Here is a 23,985-nt window from a genome sequence, read left to right as displayed (position 1 = left end):
CCTCTTGATAAAATATTTATTTTGTTGATGCAAATAGTATTTTTCCCTCCTTCTCCTTTCTCCATCTCTTCTTTTTCTCCTTCTTCTTCTCTTCACTATTATTGTTATCATTGGTATTATTATTGTTATTTTATTTCTGAAATCTTACATCAATATCTTTTCACTGTTTTAGGGTGGAGTCAGTGGGTTGACTGGAGAATTAGAATTTGGAGAGAATGGAGGAAATCCCAATGTCCATTTTGAAATCCTTGGAACCAACTATGGAGAGGAACTTGGCCGAGGTATTCGCAAGGTAAGAGCAGACATATTGGTACCTGTTTTTTTCCTAAAGTAACTATAGTTTTGTTTGATTATTCTCCATGTCATAAGATTATAGTATGCATTAAAGCCTGTATTGTAGTTTGAAAGAGAATGGGGTGGGGAGAATTAGGCATTTAAATTACCTTAAGTACTTATCAGAAGTATTAAGCAATAAATTCTATTATGCCTTAGAATAATTTAAAGCGAAAAAAGTAACCCAATGGTTTCCTAGGGAACTAGCATCATCTTCCATTCCATTTGTATAAGGTAGTGAATTCAGTATTTATATAATGAATAACTGCTTGGTTTTTAACTTGTAACAGACACAAAATCAGAATAAGAGCTTTGATACATTTCGTATAGGAAGAGGAAAAGTCTACTCTAAACTGTGACATTACAGTAGTTCAAATGCTATGTGTCATATAATAAGTAGAAAATGGTTTGCAGGAAATGAGCTCTTAACTCTATGCTACAAATCACATGTAAAAGTAGGAGTGCCAATAAAGGATATTTTATGAACTACTGGTTCACTAACTTTCTCAAGGAGAAAATAAAAGCCCCTGCAGAAATGACTTTTCTATAGTTTCATTTGCCATGTTTATACATTTTTGGTAGGGAAAAAAACAAGATAATTGAGTGTACATCCAGAGCTCACAGCTGTAAATTTGTAGCTATATAAAGGTAACTACATTGAGAATAAGAGTTTCTTCAGTAGGTGTTTCTTTCCAGTGCTGAGAGTAGAATGCAGAAAGACTTAGATATGACAAAGTTAGGAGCTATTCTAATCCACAATAAAAACTTCCTGATAGATTTATGCTAGAGAGGAGTGGAAACTACCTTAATGTATTTTTAATTATTGTTTTATAGCAAAACAAAGGAGACATATAAAAACTTCATAAAACACAAGGCTAGTTTAGTGAATTATTTTAAAGGAAACAACCCTTACTACAGTCAAGAAATATAACATATCAAGCATCCTAGCCACCCCACATACTTCTCCCTCGTACATCCCCAACTTCCTTTCTCAGTAGCATAACCATTAGTTTGAATTTTATGGTACTCATTTCTTTAGATTTTAAGTATAAGTATAATTTTATCACTATGTGTATCCTTAAATAACATAATTGAGTTTTGCCAATATTTCAGTTTATGAGTAGACTCAGTATTGCATGTATTCTCTTTTCTTGATCCTTATATCCAACATTCTGTTTGTGTTATTCGTTCTTGTCATTACACGTAGTTGTAATTTATCTCTATATATTTCTATATTGTTTTTACCTAATGAATATCTGAAAATCCATTGTGGTCCCTTTCCATTTTTAGACCATTATAAGCAAAACTGTTATGAACATTCGTGGACATATCTTGGATATATACTCTTAAACTTGTGAATATATTTCTGTGGATTTGGTGTTCAGGGGTAGAATTGTTTGCTATAAGAAAGCGTATCTTGAAACTTTGCTCTGTAACCTCAAACCCATTTTCATAGAGATTTACTAATTTTCATACAGTGCAATGAATTCTCATTGCCTGAGTCTAATTCCATTAGACTTCAAAATTTTTATTAAGTTATTGGGTATATAATGATATATATTCATGGTTTCAATTTTTATTTTCCTGATTATAACACAGTTCTGTATATTTTTCTCATAGTTTTTGGCACTTCAGACTTCTTTTGGAATTAATTGCCCATTCAAGTCCTTTGGACATGTTCTTTTGGGTTCTTTTGTTTTCATAATTGAGTCTAGGAGATACACACACACACACACACACACACACCCCTATATACACACACATATGTATATACATTTATATATATATTTACATTTTTATTTAAATTCCTTTTAGTTTCACAGACTCTTAACTGTAGACAACAAACTTAGAGTTACTGGAGGGGGCACAGATGGATTAAGTAGGTGATGGTGATTAAGGAGGGCATTTGTTGTGATGAGCTCTAGGTTTTTTATGTAAGTGATGAATCACTAAATTCTACACCTGAAACCAATACTGTAAACTAACTGGAATTAAAATAAAAACTTGAGAAAAAATAGCTCTCTGAAGACTTTGGGGTAAGTGAGTTCTGCTGTGGTAAAGATGACTCTTTTTCCCAGAACCGAGAAAAAAAAATTCTACTTGCCCAATCAACATCAGTGCCATCATTCCTCACCAATGCACTCTACCAAAAAGGACTTTTACTTTCCCACTGGCAGCTGGAGGTCTGCTTTCTGTTGCCAAAGCCATCTCTCCTGATGATGATGAAGTCTCCTTATAAAGTCACACCTCAAATGGATTTGGAATTTATTTATTTCATCACTGCTTGCTTTGAACAATAGTGTAATTAATCTATCATTGATACAGAGTATTTAGCACTTCTTTATATGTTTCAAGTTTTTATTTAAATTCTAGGTAACATATAGTGTAATACTGGCTTTAGGAGGAGAATTTAGTGATTCATCATTTATATATAACACCAAGTGTTCATCACAAGTGCCCTCCTTAATGCCCATCACCCATTTAGGCCACCCTCCCAAATGCCCTCCAGCAACCCTCAATTTGTTCTCTACAGTTAAAACCCTGTTTTATAGTTTGTCTGTCTCTTTCCCTGCCTTGTTCATCTGTTTCATTTCTTAAATTTCACACATGAATGAAATAATACAATATTTATTGTTCTCTGACTGACTTTTCTTTTTCTTTTTTTTTTTTTGCTTAGCATAATAATCTCTTGGTCCATCCATGCCAGTGCAAATGGCAAGATTTCTTTTTGATGGCTGAGTAATATTCCTTTGTATATATATATAATACATTTTCTTTATCTATTTATCAGTCGGTGTATATTTGGGCTCTTTCCATAATTTGGCTATTGTAGACAATGCCACTATAAACATAGGGGGGGTGTGTGCCCCTTCATATTAGCATTTTTGTATCCTTGGTGTAAATACCTAGTAGTACAATAGCTGAATCATAGGATAGTTCTATTTTTAACTTCTTGAGGTGTTGCCATGCTGTTTTTCAGAGTGGCTATACTAGTTTTCATTCCCACTAACAGTGTGTGAGGGTTTTCCTTTCTCCACATCCTCGCTGGCACCTGTGGTTTCTTTTGTTGTTGATTTCAGCCTTTCTCACAGTTGGGAGGTGATATCTCATTATAGTTTTGATTTGTATTTTCCCAATGATGAGATGTTGAGCATCTTTTCATGTGTGTGTTGGCCATTTGTACACCTTCTTTGGGAAATGTCTACTCATGTCTTCTGCCCATGTTTTAAATGGATTATTCATTTTTGGGGTGTTGAGTTTTATAACTTCTTTGTATATTTTTAATACTAACCCTTTATCAGATATATCATTTGCAAATACCTTCTCCCATTTCATAAGTTGCCTTTTTATTTTCTTGATTGTTTCTTTCACTGTGTTTCCTTCAGTTTTACTTTGATGAAGTCCCAGTAATTTATTTTTGCTTTTGTTTCCCTTGCTTAAGGAGATATAACTAGAAAGAAGTTGCTATAGCTAGTGTCAAAGAGGTTACTGCCTGTGTTCACCTCTCAGATTTTTATGGTTTCAAGTCTCACATTTAAATCTTTAATCAATTTTGAATTTATTTTTGTGAATGGTGTAAGAAAGTGATCCAGTTTCATTCTTTTGCCTCCGTCTAGTTTTCCCATCATTTGTTGAGGAGATTGTCTTTTTCCCATTGGATAATGTTTCCTGAAGATTAATTGAGTAATAGTTGTGGGTTCTTTTCTGAGTTTTCTTTTTTGTTTCATTGATCAATATGTTTATTTTGTGCCAATACCATACTGTTTTGATCACTACAGCTTTGTAATATAACTTGATGTCTGGAATTGTGATATATCCAGCTTTGTTTTTCTTTTTCAAAACTGCTTTGACTATTCATGGTCTTTTGTGATTCCATACAAACTTCAGGATTGTTTGTTCTAACTCTGTGAAAAATGCTGTTGGTATTTTGTTAGGGATTGCATTAAATGTGTAGATTGTTCTGGGTAGTATAGACATTTTAACAATATTTATTCTTCCAATCCATGAGCGTGGAATATTTTTCCATTTCTTTGTGTCATCTTCAGTTTCTTTCATCAGTGTTTATAGTTTTCAGAGTACAGGTCCTTCACCTCTTTGGTTAAGTTTATTTATGGGTATCTTATTGTTTTTGGTACAGTCATAAATGGGACTTATTCTTGAATTTCTCTTCCTGCTGCTTCATTATTGGTGTATAGAAATGCAAGAGATTTCTGTACATTGATTTTGTATCCTGAGACTTTACTGAATCCATGTATTAGTTCTAGCATATTTTTTTTGGTGGACCCTTTTGGGTTTCTATATAGAGTATATGTCATCTAAAAATAGTTAGAATTTTACTTCTTCCTTACTGATTTGGAGGATTTTTATTTCTTCTCGTTGTCCAATTGCTATGGACATAGGACTTCTAGTACTATGTTAAGTAACAGTAGTTGAGAGTGCACATGCTTGTTTTATTCCTGATCATAGAGGAAAAGCTCTCAGTTTTAGTATTAGCTGTGAGTTTTCCATATATGACCTTTACTATGTTGAGATATGTTCCCTCTAAGCCTACTTTATTGAGAGTTTTTATCATAAACAGGTGTTGTATTTTGTCAAATGTTTTATCTGCATTGAAATGATCATACAGTTTTTTTAAAGATTTATTTATTTATTTATTAAAGATTTTATTTATTTGACAGACAGAGATTACAAGCAGGCAGAGAGGCAGGCAGAGAGAGAGGACAAAGCAGGCTCCCCACTGAGCAGAGAGCCCAATGCGGAGCTCGATCCCAGGACCCCAGGACCCCAGGATCATGACTGGAGCCAAAGGCAGAGGCTTTAACCCACTGAGCCAACCAGGCACCCCGATCATACAGTTTTTATCCTTTCTCTTACTAATGTGATATATCACATGGATTTTGATACTAAGCTTATATTGCCCTCATAAAATGGGGTGGAGAGGGGTTTCTCTCTATGAGTTATATAAACTCTATTCTCTATGAGTTACAAGAAGTGGGCAGGGGGCGCCTGGGTGGCTCAGTGGTTAAGCCTCTGATTCAGCTCAGGTCATGGTCTCAGGGTCCTGGGATCAAGTGGGGATCCTGCTTCCCCCTCTCTTTCTGCCTGCCTTTCTGCCTGCTTGTGATCTCTGTCCGTCAAATAAATAAATAAAATCTTTTTTAAAAAAGAAAAAAAAGAAGAAGTAGGGGGTGATCAGAAATGCAGCAGAAAAGCAGTAGTATAAAGGCTAAAGAGAATCCGTTGAAATTAGGAACTCGGGGTTCATTAGTAACTAAGAAGAGGCAATAAGACAAATGGGTTAGAAAGGCTGCTGATGTCAGGCTGTTCAAATTTTTATGTTATTTAATACCAAGTGACCTCAGGAGTGTCACTAGACTCATACGTCGTTACAACCTAAATGAGTTAATGATATGACACACCCAAAACTTGCCTGATACCTCAAAAAATGTTGCAGTTAACTGTCACTTATGAAGGAGATGTCAATAGGGTTGTAATGTCTTATGTTGAAAAACCAACAAATCAGAAAGTAAAAAGGAAGGTTACAAGTAAGAAGCAAGCATAAGCATTTATAAGCATAAATACTGTATTATATAATATTTTATTATAAGCATAAATATTGTATTAGCCCACCATTTGGTTACAAGAGTGGCCATTAAATGGCTTCATGAAATTAAGGGGGGCAAACATTCAGAATTTAAGAAAGGAGTATGTTCAAATGTTCGGATTAAGGAAGAAAGAAAGAGAAGTAAGATAAAGGAAAGAAGGTGGTTATTGATAGAGGTCTGGGAGAAAGAGAGGGGATTGGATCCCTTTGGATGGAATGCTTTATCTTAGACATGGAGGACATGGTTTTTCAGAATTATGGAGGGAGGGAGTAAAAAAGGAATGGTGTGAATGTAAGCAAGTCTTCATGGGTAGTGTCAAAGAGTTAAGGCTATTCGTAAGAAATATATTAACTTTTCTTGGAAAAGTGGGAGATGAGATTATATGCTGAGAGGGAAAATGTAGCAGAAAACATTAGAGATAAGGAGGTTGAAAGCTTAAAGGTGATTAAGTTTTAAAATAGCTGCTGTAACAAACAAGAGAGGGCGAGTTAGGAAATATAGAATTGCCAGGCAGTGTTGTTGGTTCTTAGGGGTTTCAAATTTCATTGCAGCATTAATATACATGGTTATATATTTTTGTTCAGCAGTATTTGATGGATATAATGCATTTGAATTAATGGAAGATTGAAATTTCAAATGAGGTGATGGCAGTAAGGATATTTATTGACAGGGTGATGGCTGAGGTGGTAAATCATAAAATCTAACTTGGACATGAATAGTAATGAGGACAGGAAGAATCTCAACAATAGGCAGAAAGTGTGACTTGAAAGAAGAGAGCGCTCTGTAAGTCTGAAGAGCCGATTTTTGGTTTGCATTAAATGAAAGACCTTCAGAGCCAGGAAGTCGTGTATGAAGAGAGAGACATCTAAATTCATGATTCAAAGGGTTGGATGGGTTCCAGATGCTCAAAAGTCATGTTAGAGGGTGACAGAAGTGGTCTTCATTTTGCCTTCCACGATCATTGTAGTTCCAAGATCAATGTAGTTGCTTCACCCAGCTCTGAATTCAGAGTCCATGTACTGTGTCGTCTCTGCCATTCAGTTGACAATGAATCATATACTTCAAATTATGTATGCTTCATTCTTAAGTAATAATAGAACACTACTGTAATTATTTATGTTTCATTGCTCTAACTCCCAAATTGGATGGAAACATTCCAGTGCCCTGGGATAACATAGACTTTAGGTGAAAAGGACCATAATTTTACAGCACCTTTTACACTGTTGCTTAAAAAATTCTGTATTATTTTAATTTTTTATTCGTTGTTACACTACAAATCCTTTTCTACCAAACTAAAATTTTAATCAAGTACTAAATTTATAAAACTCCAAATCTCCCTCTTAACTAATTTTAAGAGTACTGTGAATAAGTTTATGGATTGCTAGCTCCATTTATAAATGGGATGGTTCTTTCATATGGACAACACATATATACAATGTCCTCAGAGATACTATCAAGGGAAAACATTACCATGCAAATAATTACAATACAGATTCACTAAGATGTGTCTAAAATTAAGGCTCTAGTCCCAGTATCTCCACATATCAAAAAGACTGAATGGCTTTCCAATTGATGAACTGTCAAGTTGTCAGGGTTTATTTTACTGCCAGTGGCTAAGTGTGCACAAGGCCGGCAGCCTTATCACCTACAGCGGGGTACTGTCAGTGCTCATAAACCAGCAGGATTGTGTCTGTTTGGATTTGAATGTGAGATTGACCAAGTCCCAAATCTTGGACTAGTCTCAGCTCTTTTGGCATTGTGTAAGTGGAGGTTTCATTTTTTCTGAATTGGGGAGAATGTGAAAAGGATGATCTAATTTTCACTGATGTTGATCAAAACAAAAAGCTCTTCTGCTTTGATATTTTGTTCATGTTCTTTTACTTTGATGTAAGGTGATGTTTCATTCAGTACATAGTGCATTCAAGGTGTTAGATACTGTACCCTTGAAGATAAACTTAGGTAAGCCTCAAAGCCAAATTTTTCAAGGTATTCTATATTCTTAAACTTTCCCCAAGAATGTTTGTTCTTTTTTCTGCTCATCAAAATACAGTATTTCCAAGAAGAAAAATAATTTAATAACATCATATCCAATCTCCTAAAACTAAACTTAATTAGAATACAGAAAAAAGTAAAGATGAAATATTTAATGTAAAAGATTAATCTGTGGGGGTTTTTTCCCTTGGAAGAGAAATTCTCCACAATAGTTTTGTTTATTTGTTTGTTTCTTTCTTTATTTTTGCTTGTGTGTCTGAAGTGTCCTTGGTTTTGCCAACACTACTCACTTTTTATCACAAAGATGGAGTTCCAGCATTAAAATTTAATACTCTAGACCTATGAACTTTATCACAAACAGGAAAATAAGCCCAGGAAAAAATTAGATTGAAACTGGTTTCACAACCAATCTTAATTGCATAATAATGCTTAGTATCTTCATAAAATTGTTTTCTCAAGTAAGCTGATGAAATAAAATGGTACAGCAGAGATATTTTAGCTCCTAGGTATAATTGTTTCTCAGATAGGTTTAGAATCTTTACTCAGGTTCTCCAACATTAAATTCACAAAATAAAACCTGTAGTTTTTCATCTTTGGAAAACTTAATGTACTGTTTTTGAAAAGGGTATTATTTTTGTCATTGGTCCATTTTTAATAAACTAAAATATTTTATTGCCTTGTACTTAGAAGAGGAAAGAACAGTTTTACCTTCAAATAGCCAATGATTAAATATTGTACTTGTGCTGGTGTTCTTCAACATGCTATTTGTATACTAGTTCTGCAATATCTAAAATAGCATTTACCTTTTCTATTAACTTGCTTTATGTTTCCTTATAGCACTTTTTGTTCATTGAAATTATATGCATATACATAAGTACATACACAATATGTGTATATAGAATATATATATGCACACACATGAATGTAATGCACTTAGTTGTTTGCAGTAAGTTTTTCTCATTCCAATGTAAGTCATTGAGACAAGAATATCTATTTCTTGCTCTATCCTTTAATGAATGCATACAGTAGATGCTCATTAAGTATTTAATGAATGAACTAATAAATATATGTGCATACTAAGATGATAATCTGTAAGATTCTTTTCTGCATCTATAAATATAACAGCCATATTTTTATTCTAATGAAAATTAATAGGTATATGCACAGAAATTAATTGCTGACATGCCACCTTAGAAAATGAATTGTGATTATACCCTTTCTGTCACTGTATCCTCAATGCCTAGCAGAGTTGGCCATTTGGCCACCAAAAATAGAATCAATTATTTTAGGGGTTAAGTAAGATTATATATAATTTATTCTCAGAAATTCATAGAGAATAGGGAAATACTAGATTGATTATTCCAAGCAAATAGGTTGATTTTTCTAATCAAAAGGGAAAGACCCACAAAAGTGTGAACTCATTAGGAATTATTGGTTTTCTGTGAATCAATATTTTTGTACCAGTTAGGCTAGTTTTAATATGTTGTAATGTGGGAAATTGGATAGCCTTGGCTAGAAGACCTACTTGGGCTGAAATTCTAACTGTGTGATTTTAGGACAACTAACCCTAATGAGTCTCATCATCTTTGTCTATAAAAGGTGACTAATAATAACTATCTCTTAAGAAGGTTGTAAGGAATAAGTGAAATTATTTTGTAGGTTACATATCAAGAAATAATTAAAATCATGTCAATTTGCAAGTGGGCAGTAATCTATATGATTCATTTTAAGGCCAATAGAAGAAATTCAGTCTAGTTACTATTCTGACAAGAAATTGTTGTATGAGGTGGGGAAAGTAATTTCATTTTAGGTGTGATTGACAGAGCATTATATACGACAATCACAGTGATAGCATGAAACATTACCCTTTTCGTTTCATTTAATGTCCTTTCTGAATCTAAAATTCTACAAATCTGTTAATCAAGACTTGGGAGCATATACAGTTTGATGGGAAGCTAATAGCAGAGAATCTGTCAGCTAACATAAACTGCTATCCCAGTCCTTATAATTAAGCCCATATTGGAACATCTGCCATCCTTATTTACTATCATATTTCTAACAATGAATTTTTATCCTGCAAGGTTTCTGTAATGGAAGGGATCTAGAAAATGCTGTGAATTAACAATATGTTGTGAAAAAAGCTTTTTTCTTCCTACCCTCCTTTATATATAAAATACACAATCACAATAAATTCAGCTCTGTCAGCTTTATTTTGATGTGTCTTCAAGAAAATATTTTGTACCACATATTAATGTGATCTTCTACCTAGCACCTTAAAAAATGCCCAATGTGTTAGAGTCTCAAAACTATTGACCTCCCCAATTTCCTGAAGGGTAGGAGAACGCTGTGTTCTTGAAAAATAAATACTGTGGACTAGATCATTTCTGCTTTAAGGGAGCTCATCTACTATTATTACATGCAAGAGAAAAGGATAATTGTATCCAATGACATTTAGAGTTACTCTGACGTTTCTGGAGGAGTTAGCTGTTGCCTGGGTTGAGAGGACTTCTGACAGAGTCTTGCTTTAGGCCACCAAGTTTTACTGACTTTTGGAAAGAACAGGAGCTATCCTTTCTGGTGGACTAGATGATGCTGACTTTTTCCAGCATGGGGCAAAGATTCCTGATAGGGTACAATTCCGGTCTCAAGTTTTGGTGGAAATAAAATCAATAAATTTTCTGGAATTACTCCTTAATCTGGATTGTTTGGTTGGTATGAATTACTCTTCTACTTTTGAGGAAAGGACTTATTTTGAAAAAAGTAGCTGCTTTTGGCATGCAGACCCATAGGAAATGTTTAAATATGTATGTGCTCTGAGAGACTCAGAATCTGTGGTTCATATCCAGTCCACATCCTGAGTTTAGAGTTCAAGACCATTCCTGATATGGAGGAGGCAAGGTTCAGTTTCCTTCCTATTCTACTGGACAGTACCCACAGTGAGACACACTGGATCTGCCTTATGACCCATACATGCAAACACACACAATATCAAATTAATCCAGCTCAAATTCAAACACACAGTGTGGTGGTATATACTATCCACTGAACAACCTTATTTCTAGATTCAGCCACAAATGGTGATTAATATCCAAGACCCACTACCCAAACAATAATAATTAATGCAATTTAAATGAAAAATACATAGAACTGAGAAACGTTTGTTCATATGTGTACTCCTTTTGCAAGGTCTCATTGCTGTGATTAAGCTAGAAGTGACAGATCTCAAAGAATTACTTCAAAGAGGTTGCCTAAATGGGCCAACAGTGGCATGATGAGATCACACAGCATGAGTCATTTGTCCACCTATATCGGAAATTCACAACAGACTAATTTGTAGTAGAGGGACTGATGGTATAATAGCTTCAGTCAAGCTATAATCCCACAGGTTTGTCATTGAACCTCAAATTATTTGCTTTCTCTCACCTCTGAATTTCTCTGTAGTCTGTTAAAATATTTGATTAAATATCTCTTATTCCCTCAGGTCTGTTTTGACTTTAGGGATTATAAATTCTCCTTCAACAGGAACTGGGTTTTATATATTGGAATGATGATAAAAGTTTAAAGAGTCTGGGCACATAATCTCCCCAAATTTGCTAATAGAGCTTTCATAACTCATTTATTTGGGGGCCTTCATTCAAACTAACGAATATTATATTGATATCAGTGATGAATAATTGAAATTGTAATCATGGCTTTTGGTGCCTGCTGATTGCATTGCCTCCTTCCTGTCTTCCTTCCCCATCTCCTTCCCCAGTAATCTTATTTTCCTTCATGGCCAGGACACCTGATACATAAAAGCTAGTCAGATACCATTAAGAATTTAGTCCAAATTAATTGGTTCTATAGTGATTGGAAAATGGATATTTATTCATTTCTTTGAAATCGAAACTACATTATGAAGAAAAACTTTTTTTGAGACTTTGTGTTGGCAGGATGTATAAACTATTGTCCCTTTTTAAGTCTCTGCTATCAATTTGAATATGTTTCCTCCCAGGTTTTCTTTTTGACAAAAAGATGACACATTGCAATAAAAATAAGTAATACAATTTGTTGCATTTCCTAAGAGCAGAAAGCAATGACATGTGTGCTAAAAGCAATGTATTACTGACTGTGCTAAAGACAGGCTTATGGTATTTGGCAACTGATTGTCATCCTCAACAGCGTGGAGACTATTAACATATGGCTGTGAATGGACACTATGTTTCTCATTATACTCCTGATTTTTGAGGAGAGGATATTCAAATGTATTTTTACTGAGACCTTAAGCCCATACCAACATTAATGTGAACGTGTCCTTATTTACCTGATGGTAAGTATTTCTGAAAATCAAGATTTTTCTTCCTTTCATAGTGCTTTTTTTAAAAAAAATGTGTGCAACTCTATGATGATGCATACAATAAGCATTTATTTCTAGCTATAAAAAATGAAATATCATATTTATCCTTTCCAATTTAGTTGTAGAGTTCAGTATTTAAATATTTCATGATTCATATTTTCTTTGTAGCTACTAACATTGTTAATCTTTTAAAAAATTGTATTATTATGTTAGTCACAATATAATACATCATTAGTTTCTGATGGAGTGTTTCAAGATTAATTGTTTGTGTATAACACCCAGTGCTCCATGCAGTATGTGTCCTCCTTAATACCCACCCCCCTCCTCTCTAAAACCCTCTGTCTCTCGGAGTCCATAGTCTCTCATGGTTCCTCTCCCCCTCCGATTCCCACCCCCCTTCACTTTTCTTTTCCTTCTCCTATGTCCTCCATGTTATTCCTTATAGGCCACAAGTAAGTGAAACTATATGATAATTGACTTTCTCTGCTTGATTTATTTCACTCAGCATAATCTTAAAATAGTGACATTATAGGCTATTGTTGTTGTTACTTTCTTTTCTATGTTCTCCTTTATTTTCTGGATTTTCTGTAAAAGGCATGTGATACTATCATCAGAAAAAATAGAAGTTTAGTTTTAGAAGTTTTAATTTTTTTCAAATTCTCTTTATACTTAGAGAAGAAAAATAATTTCTGAAACTTTGTCAGAAGTATACAAGTAATTTAGACTTTGAGAATGAAAGTTTTCTTGTTTCTGATTTGAAATAGAGTCTGTCCTCTAGACCTAGCATTTCATAATTCATTTCTATACCATCTTGCATTCATAAAGCATTCTGAAGAACTGTTTTTTTTGAAAAGAACAAAACAATTCATTTATTTCCAGATACTATCTATGACACTAGAATATACAATTTATATCTTACATTATTTGAAGTAAGACTATACCATGTTGAATTAATCTGTAAACTTGTTTATTAAACAGTCTAAGATTAGATTAGGAAAAAATATCTAAAATAATTTTGCAGTATGGCAATTTTACATACATAATAAACCTCAAAATTCTTGCCATAACAAAAATTATTTTTAATATATGAAATGTGCCTTTAGATGATTTACTTTGGTGAAAGTTTGAAAGTAAGAACTCTGAAAAACAATTCCTGAAAATGATAAAATTTATTTGTTCTAATTCTAAAGATTAATATATTTTTTAAATTTTCCCCAGAAAATTTAGTTGCTTAAAATTTGTGAGTAAGTAATTAATGTAAACTAATTTACAGTTAAAGACTTTCATATTATCAATAAGATCTTATTAAAATATAAATCCCTGTATTGTTTTATTTATATTTTGAGATTAATAGTCATGATGAATCCCAAATGTTTACTAACCATTAAAAAAGTACACAAATGATTGAAGAAGTAATAAAGATTTTTAAAAACTAACAGAAATAAACCATGTCTTCTTTTTACTCTGGTCTGTAGTTTTCATAGGAACTTAAATTATCAAATATATATAATCTGAAATGGAAAGTTTTTCAAAGTGATAGTTAAATATTTTTTACTCAAAAACAAAGCCTTGGGACGCCTGGGTGGCTCAGTTGGTTAAGCAGCTTCCTTCGGCTCAGGTCATGATCCTGGCGTCCTAGGATCGAGTCCCACATCGGGCTCCTTGCTCGGCAGGGAGCCTGCTTCTCCCTCTGCCTCTGCCTGCCTCTCTGTCTACCTGTGCTCGCTCTCTCTCCCTCTCTCTCTGACAAATAAATAAATAAAATTTAAAAAAAAAAAACAAAAAAACAAAGCCTTATTATTTAGATGCATATTAGTATTATTATTACCAATTAATATGCTCATGCAATTTAGATGATGCTGATACATGTTCCTCGAGTTATACTATTTACCCTGCTTACCTCCACTACTTGATGAGGCTGCAAATGTTAATTTGAAGAACTGGTTTTGTTTTTGTTTTGTTTTTTTTGCTTTAAACTGTCAGCATTTTCACCAGGACCATAAAAACCTTTCTAATAAATTCTTTTTGGATTTCATAAATAATCTGTCAAAGTTGTGTGGAAATCTAAGTTTGTATAGAGTATTTTTTTTTTCCAAAATGGGAAATAAATGTTTGGAAATGGAGGTGTTCTTAGATAAGTAGAATTACTTTTATTAATCACAGTAATTTAGGTGCAATAAGGGGCTTTTGCATTTATGAGCAATGAACTTTGATTTTAAAATATTCAAAAATATCTTTCATCAGGGTTATTAAATTTCACTGTAACAGTAAAATAGAATATCTGCAATTTTTTAAATAATCAAATGTGAGAAATGAATCTCACTTTAGACAATAATTCTAAAAATATCTTGGGTTAATGTAGGCTATGCCTTGATATGTTTAATTAATAAAATGAATGCATCTAGCTGAATTTTATAATCATCCTGAGAAAGTCACTTAATGCTCATGAGGAGAGAAGTACTTATCTACTGAAAATGTTTTCAAGTAATTCTTAATCAGAAGCTATGGAAAGTTCTTGCCTTGGAGTACCTGAATAAAAGTAGTTTTGTGGGTTTAAATGGAAAATGTATTTGAAATGCTTTGCTTGAGAATTTCTTCCACAGATTCATTCAAGTTTGATATGAATCTATATCCCAAACTGAGATGGAAATCTTTCAGTACCAGGCTAATGCATTTCAGAATATCTGATTGTGCCATTTAGAATAATAATAAGATTTGAGTAAGTGTGCTTTCATTAAATAGGAGACAATATCTTTTAAATTGTGGGAAAAAATAGTTGTATTTCTATCTCCCATACAGAAAGTGTTATATTAATTTCTCTTTTCAAAGAAAATTGGAAACTGGGATATTATTCTTGGGACTAGCAAAACAATTACAATTTAAAAATTGGATGCTTATACAATCGATTTTTATATGTGAAAATCACATATTTCTATTTCATCTTTCTTTTTCTGTGATTCTAGCATCTTTGGTCCCTTACAAACAAGCAAAAAGATTCTGGTTCTTAGACCTTATTTCTTCACTATCTGCTCTATTGGTATTAAATAAATTGATTATTGACTCTTCTATATATTCTCTTTAATGTAGATATAGATAATTGTGATATCTGTATCTACATTAAAAATAATACATGAATAATTATTTATTCTTAAACATACTCAAGTTTTTCTAAGAAGGTGCATTTTTTTTATCCATCCCAAACATTTCTGAAGAAAGATAAAATCGGAGAAAAATCAACAGTCCCTTGGTAAAATATCTCTATCTTATATATCTAATATCTGTGTTTTGTAGATTGAATGGCTTCCCTAAAAAAGTCTTTAGTTTGCTTGAAAAACCAACACTCGACTTCTAATAGTTCAATGTTTTGTTTTGTCTTTCTACTGCATTGTAAATTCTTTCCACAATTCTAAAACCTTTACCTGTTTGAGATAAATGGGAAAGATAAGATTTTTTCTGATTTTTTTTTCTTATAAGTATGCTATCAATCCCTATATTTATTGTTATTTTGTAGTTTTTTAAATTCCAATGAAACACTATTTAAAATCTCACTAATAAAAATTTCTCATGTTTTCTTGTAAAATAATATTAATTCTTATGTTTTATTTTTCAAAAATTAATTGTTAAAACACAGAGATTGTTAGCTACTCTCTGTCCTACTCTTCTAACTTACTTCTGTAAGTTTTATATAATATTTAATTTCTAGTCTTTTTTTTTTCACTCTCCAGATTTTACCCTTGATGGTAGAGTGAATATTCCCAATTGTTTCTTTAAGACCTTTCCTTTCTCCTTTTGAACTACAGCCACATTGTTTCACTATGAACTTGAAAGTTTTATCTTATTATTAACAGAAGCACTTTTTGATGAAAAATTAACAGGTACACATGTGGATGATTTGAAATTTCTGAAAAAATATTTTTATGAATTATTTTTAGTTCTATATTTTATAACTCTAAGTAGAATTTTGCACCCAAAATGTTTTTTGGTTGTGTGTGTGTGTGTGTTTTGTCACAAGATAGATAAAAATATATTGGGATTCTATGTTGACTGGATGATTGTCTTTTTTCAAGATGAGATTTGGTCGAATTATGGCAAAGGGTGTATAGCTTTATATTGAAGGCTATAAATCATCGTTCTCTTTAAGATCCTATGATATTAGCAAACAGTTATGAGTACTTACTATTGATAGAGCTACCTTTCATAGAGAGAGATGATAGATGATAGATGATAGACAGATAATAGAAAGATGGTAGATGATATGAATATAGACATCATAGAGAGAAGGAAGATAAATAAACATAAAAAGCAATATGGACCAAAGGCATATCTCTCTATATAAATGTCTTGTGATCATCTTATACTATATGTTGTAGCTTTATGACATACACACAAATAATTCTCGTTCTGCTTTAGACCTTATGCTTAAGTAGTGTGATAGCATAAGATATAGAGATCGAAGTCATTCAGAACACTAGAAGACTGTACCTGCTTATACATTGACTGTATAAGTTTATTAAAGCAACTAATTTGAAAACAATTTGCTCATTTTCTATTGGGGGAGAGCATGTGGGACAAAAAAAATAGTACTAGCAGCAGAAGATCCGCAAGTAATTTACCTTAATATTGTAGTCTATAATAAGAGAAAAATGAAATTTATTCTGGATAACTTGAAATATAGAAAATGGAATTATACATACAGTGTCTAGCATTCCAATGTCATTAACTTGATTTATTTAATATCAACAATGGAAATTACCTCCAAATATAAGAAGTATCAAGACATTAAAAAAGGCTTTGATTGTCTGAGGTCCTAACTTGGTTAAAATAATTTAGAGATTATTGAACAAAATGAAGTATGTAGTCTTACTACATTTTAATGAGTGATACATTTCAATGTAATATAATGACATTATATTTAAAGATAATACCTAGTAGGAAAAGAAAAGCAATAATTTATTGATTAGTCTATTGATAGTAAATTTTTTCAGCGTTATAATTTAGGAAGTATTCAAATTACTTTTATTTATAGAATACCAATTTTATAAATTTTAAAATTATTTCATGGATAGGATGAATTTAAACCTATGAAATAAACTAAGAAATCTTTCTTGTTTTTACCTTTGATGAAGCTTTGAGTTCTGTTAATATTAGCTACTTTAAAAAAGTGTTATAAATATTTTAAAACATTTTGTATTTTTAATGTTAAAGCCTGTCTTGAATTCTGCTAGTATCTTATGAATCGTTCCTTTATCTTTCCTGCATTACATAATAACAATATACTTCTTGAATGATAACAAGGTGTGTAAGTGCCTCTACCTGGTAATATCTACTCATTGTTTTCTATTTCTCATTTTGTTCTTATTTAACAAGGCATAAGAAAAAACATAATCTTACTCAAATTTATTGCTGGGAAAAGGATTAACAATATAATAATATTTTAATTTTATTAAATTGTAAAATATACATTATGTGTATATATAACACAGTTATAGTGCTAGCTATACTTATGCGAAAATATTGTTCTTATAGAAGCCTGTAATCCTTGATTAAAAAGGTTAATTTTTGAGTAGTGAAATCTCTACTATTAATGAAAAGACAACTAACAAAAAGCAATTGGACAGAGAGGCCAAACTTGTCACTTGCAATAAGAAAAAAAAATGTCAATGTTAAAAATTGGCAAAGATTTTTTTAATAGAAATTTGGATGAAAATTAATCAAAGATTCTGGTTGACCACAAGGTCAAATGAAGGAATAATATTATGAGTATGCCAAAAACTAATGAAATATATTAATGTCATTGAGAAAGCCATGTTGCAGCAAAAACCAATGAAGGGATTAAATATCTTTAATATAAAAAATAAGGCACAATTAATCCTATTTTCATGTATTAATGGCAGCAATATGCTAAAAGAAATGATGGTGTTCTATATTATTTCAGGGTCATGTTTTGAATCAAAAGCTCAAAATTATAGGGAGACTAGTATGGTTTTATGCATGGTTCCTTTATTCATGCTAAGATTTGAAAAGCAGCAGGATGATGCTCATCTTCACCCAAAATATCTTTAATTATCCACTAGGGTGCCTGATATTTTGCTACTAATTATGCAGTGCCACATGTAGACTCCACCTTTTAAAATCATCTGAACAGGAAGCATTACCCCTTTAAGCTGTATATAACATGCAACTAGAACATAGATTTATTTATCATCCTCTCTCTTCTAGAAACAGTAAGTGTTTAGAAATGGTGTTGGAAGGAAGAATTACATAGTAGGACTCTACTGGAAGAAATAGGACCAGATTAGGAATATTATAAGAGCTGCTGCACTAACTGGAGTAACATTAAGGCAATGGAGCCAGAGAAGATAACTTTTCAGAGAAAGAGGGAAAGGATTAAATGGAGAAGCATACAATAGGTAAATTTCACCCATTCGACCGTTTTATTTCAAGTTGAGCTTGGTTACATTTTCAGATTATAAGTATTTGCTCTTTTAATGTTGTATGAATAAATTTAAAAAATGGGTGAAGATAGGGACAGATACCTGGAAGACAAGTTAGTTGGCTTTGTAGAACTTAACAGTTGTAGAATTAAGGTTCAAAACTGTGGATATGATGCTAAAAGGTGGTCTTTTGTATTTTTACATGTATTCATCCAGTTTTCCATTACTATTTAAGAGATTGGCTTTTCTCCATTTCTCCATTGTATATCCTTGCCTCCTTTGTCATAGATTAATTGACCTTATAACTGTGGGTTTACTTCTGGGTTCTGTATTCTGTTCCATTAATCTTCTACTTTTTGTGCCCGTACCATACTGTTTTGATTACTACAGCTTTGTAGTATATCTTGAAATCTGAAACTATGATACCTCCAGCTTTCTTCTTTCCCAAGATTGCTTTGGCTATTGGGGTCTTTTGTGGGTCCACACAAAATTTAGTATTATTTGTTCTAGTGTTGTGAAAATGTTGTTGGTATTTTGATAGGGATTGAATTGAATCTGTAGATTCCTATGTGTATTCTGGACATTTTAGTAACATTCTTAAAATTCATGAGCATGGAATACCTTTCATTTGTTTGTCTCATCCTCCATTTATTTCATCAATGTTTTATAGTTTTCAGGGTCAGGTTTTTTACCTCATTGGTTAAGTTTAATACTAGGTATTTTATTCTTTTTAGTGCAATTGAAATTGTTTTGTTATTTAATTTCCCTTTAAAGAGAAATTAAACAACTACATTGTTTCTAGTGTATAAAGATTCTACTGATTATTGAGCATTAATTTTGTATCCTGAAAATTTACTCAATTCATTTATTACTTCTAGTAGTTTTTTGGTAGAGTCTAGGATATTCTATATATAGTATTATGTTTTCTACAAATAATGACAGTTTAATTTCTTTCCAATATTAATGCCTCTTTTTTTTTTATTCTTATCTGATTGCTATGGCTAGAACATCCAGTACTATGTTGAATAAAAGTGGGGAAAGTGGACATCCTTTTCTTGTTCTAGATCTTAGAGGAAAAACCCTGTTTTTCATATGGAATATGATGTTAGCTGTGAATTTTTTATTTATGGCCTTTATTATATTGAGATATGTTTCTTCTAACCCCACTTTGTTGAGAGTTTTTAATCACAAATAGATAGTAAATTTTTTCAAATGCTTTTTCTGTATCTATTGGGATTGTCATATGATTTTGTGCTTTGTTTTGTTAATGTGGTATACCACGGTGATTGATTTGTGAATATTGAAACATCCTTGCATCCCTGAAATAAATTCCACTTGATCACGGCAAATGATCTTTTTAATATATTGTGTTATTGTATTTGGTTTGCTAATACTTTTTTTGAGGATTTTTTTGCATGTTTTTATCAGGGATATTGGCCTGTAGTTTAGTTTAGATTAGTTTTGTTTTTGTGGTGCCTTTCGTTTTGGTATCAGGGTAATGTTGGCCTCTTTGAATGTATTTGGAAGCTTTCCTTTCTTTTTGATTTTTTGGGATAGTTTGAGAATACGTATTGATTCTTCTTTAAGTGTTTGGGAGAATTTTCCTGTGAATCCATCTGGTTGTGGATTTTTATTTTTTGATAGTTTTAATTTTGTTTTTTCTTATTACTGATTGAATTTTGTTACTTGTAAACAGTCTGTTCAGATTTTTTATTTCTTCTTGGTACAGTTTTGGAAGATTGTATGTTTCTAGGATTTTTATCCATTTCTTTTATGTTTTCCAATTCATTGACATATCATTTTTTGTGGCAGTCTTTTATAATTCTTTGCATTTCTGTGATGTCAGTTGTTAATTTTCCTCTCTCATTTCTAATTTTTATTTATTTCGGTATTTTCCTGTTTTTTCCTTGATGAGTCTGGCTAAGGGCTTATCAATTTTATTTACCTTTTCAAAGAACCTACTCTTGGTTTTATTGACTTTTTTTCTTTTACTAGTATCTATGTCATTTATTTCTGCTCTGATTTTTTATTATTTCATTCCGTTACTCATGTAGAGGGTATTATGTAAAGTGAAATTAGACAGAGAAAGACAAATTCTACATGATTTCACTCTCAAGTTGATTCTAAAAATAAAGATAAAAATAAAACCAAAAACAAGCAAATAAACAAACAAATAGCAGAATCAGATTGAAAAATATAGAGAGTGAACTGATGGTTGCCAGACAGGAAGGGGGTAGGTGATGGGCAAAATGGGTGAAAGGGAGTGGGATTTACAGGCTTTCAGTTATGGAATGAATACGTCATGGGAATAAAAGGCATAGTATAATGAATATATTTGATATAGTAGCAATATATGGGAACAGATTGTAGCTACACTTGTGATGATCATAGCATAATGTATAATCTCATTGAATCACTATGTTGTATATCTGAAACTAATGTAGCATTGTATGTCAACTATACCCCCCAAAAAAAGGTTAAAAAAAAACTATGAATAAAATTTGTCAGTAGATTATCAATTAATTAATATTGCTATAAGAACATAGATAGCTCCATATTAATAATAATCAGCCACTAATCTCCCAGCATTTTTACCCCCTCACCAACTAGTTTTCTAGTCCCCTAAAGAGGATATCAATATTCCTCTTTAAAATAGCTTTGGGGCACTTGAGTGGCTCAGTGGGTTGAAGCCTCTGCCTTCCGCTCAGGTTACAGTCTCAGGGTCCTAGGATTGAGCCCCACATCGGGCTCTCTGCTCAGAGGGAAACCTGATTCCTCCTCTCTCTCTGCCTGCCTCTCTGCCTACTTGTAATCTCTACCAAATAAATAAATAAAATCTTTATAAAATAGCTTTAAATAAGTTCATTATCTATATTTTTGAGGTAGTTTCATTAATACATACATATGAAAATATTTATCAATGAGTACACTCTAAAAATATGCACTTTATACTGCATCAATAATACTTCAGTAGAAGTTTAGAAAAGTTTGTTTAATTGAAGACCTAAATAAATGAATTAATTAATTAAATATCTTTGATCATCAAAACATATTTTTAATTTTTATGCAAAGTCTTTGATTATCCAGGTGTATATAAATATATGAAGAAAATAACTAAGACATCCAGTTACATATTTTACCTTGTAATTTACCAAAGAAAGTGAATGTAATGATCATATGTTTTCCTAATTAATTTTATAATGGAAATTAGACTAAATAGCTCTTTTATACTTGTGTATCATCACTTTTCTGGGATTCTATTATTTTCTTAATTCTCTGAAATGGCCATATTTAGTATTAACTAAGTAATTTAAGGTGTGCATTAAAAATATCTACATTTCTGCTGCCATTATCACTAATAAAGCACAGTTGAATGAATGAGAAGGGTGATAGATTGTTTTTTTCCAAACATAACACGTTGCCCATGAGATATTAAAGTTTGTAGTTTTCTTTATTGGTTTGTGTGAGAAGACTTAGGTTAATTAATTTTTTATGTAGGATGTGTTTGTACAAACTGAAGTTAGCTTTTAAATTATTCTCACTTTGTCATTTTGTTATCTATAATGCATGATTACTTTAGAATTATGTTATAAAAAGTTTTGGTACTTTGTGACACTTGAGAGGGTGATTCTCCCTAGTATGTCTTATCAACTGTAAGTCCATGGGGTTTATAGAAAATCAATACTGCTCTACTATATTTTGAAAATAAAATTTTCTTTATAGTTTCAATTGCTTTTTTATTTTCTATATTATCTGTATAAGAAGAACTGATGAATTCTGTTATGTGATATCAAATTTTAATAATCAGAACACATCTTTTAGGCATATTGCCTATAATATTTTATAAAAGCCAAAAAAACCTATAATTAATAGAAATAATAGAAATTAAAATGACAAGAAAAAAATTATCTAAATGTTTCCTTATTCATTAGAAATTTGCAACTTAAAGGATGACTGTCTTTACACACCACTACATTAAATGAGTAAAATTGCACACCACTACATTAAATGAGTAAATTTAAGTAAAGCAAAAGAGAAGAGAATTGGAGCATTGACTGTTACTCATACTCAAAATATTATAGTTTTATGTTGTGACATTTGTTTCTCACAAATACTGAAAATATAAATCATTGTTTTGTAAACTAATAGTATTATAATATGGTGGTCATGAATACTGGTTTGTACTTGAGGGCAGAAATCCTACTGCTCTAATAGGTTGATTACAGGATTATTTAGGGGTTTCTGGTTCACTTGTGGTAGATTTGGGTGAATTGGATTATAAACTGTGTTTCCTGAAATCCTGTCAGTATAAATATAGAAATATAGGGTATACAAGGTAACAATGATTGCACTGAAGCTTCACTAAACTCAGTGGTTGACATCCTGGACTTGTCTTAACTGAAATGTTGGCTTGTAGAAGCAAAAAGACCACCACCAAGGCCTGACCAGCACACAGTTCTGTGATCAAAGTGTAGGTATTTGTGCTTGAGAATAATGAATGATCAGTGACAGATTGAGCATCTTGTTTATCACAGATTCCTGGGTTTGGGACTAGTTATGCACTGACAGAGTATACATGTAGTGAATCAACAAATATTTATCTTTCTCAACTTTTAGTTAAGGAATCACCAGTGATACTTTTAAAAAACTTCAGTTCTCAGGCCCCAAGTCAGTACTTCCAAGAGGAGCTCAAAATCTGGGGGCATCTGGGTGGCTCAGTTGGTTAAGCGTCTGCCTTAGGCTCAGGTCATGATCCTAGGGTCTTGGGATTGGGCTCCACATGGAGAGGGAGCCTGCTTCTTCCTCTCCTGCTCACCCTGCTTGTGCTCTCTCTCTGTCAAACAAACAAATCTTTAACAAAAATTTAAAAAGAGGAGCTCAAAATCTGTATTTCTAACAAGCTGGTATCTACAGACCTGCCACACTAAGAAACACTGATTTATAGAAAGCTTCAAAGTATTTGGATTAAAAAAAAAATGTGATCACTACACCTAGTGTTTTTCAGCCTCTTTGTGGGACTAGACATGTCAATATTAGTGAGAGGGTCTTGTAAATGTCATATTACAGGGGCAAATTCTATATGAGATTCCATAGTTGAGTGAGCACTAAGTCTGGAATTGCCAGGTGTATCAGGGAATGATAGAGGAAAAGGTGAAGGAAAGTTCCGAATGGAATAAACTACATACAGAGAGTAAAAAGTAAGAGCGGGCATGAAATGTTTAAGGAACCAAGTCTTGAATATAAACTTGTATATATATTAATTATAGCATATTGAACAAATGCT

At 32.2% G+C, this 23,985-nt stretch overlaps 1 protein-coding gene across 1 annotated transcript in view; it reads left to right on the top strand.

Moving 5' to 3' along the window:
• The window catches only part of GRID2 (glutamate ionotropic receptor delta type subunit 2), a 1,460,772-nt gene that overhangs the window by 950,013 nt on the left and 486,774 nt on the right, over positions 1-23,985 (top strand). The window contains exon 8 of the mRNA XM_044224485.1: positions 173-292. Coding sequence (XP_044080420.1) covers positions 173-292 — 120 coding nt within the window. The remainder of the gene's footprint in view (positions 1-172; positions 293-23,985) is intronic.

This window comes from Neovison vison, chromosome 11 (genome assembly GCF_020171115.1).
Source record: "Neovison vison isolate M4711 chromosome 11, ASM_NN_V1, whole genome shotgun sequence".
NCBI lineage: Eukaryota > Metazoa > Chordata > Mammalia > Carnivora > Mustelidae > Neogale > Neogale vison.
This window is presented reverse-complemented; position numbering and strand designations above follow the sequence as displayed.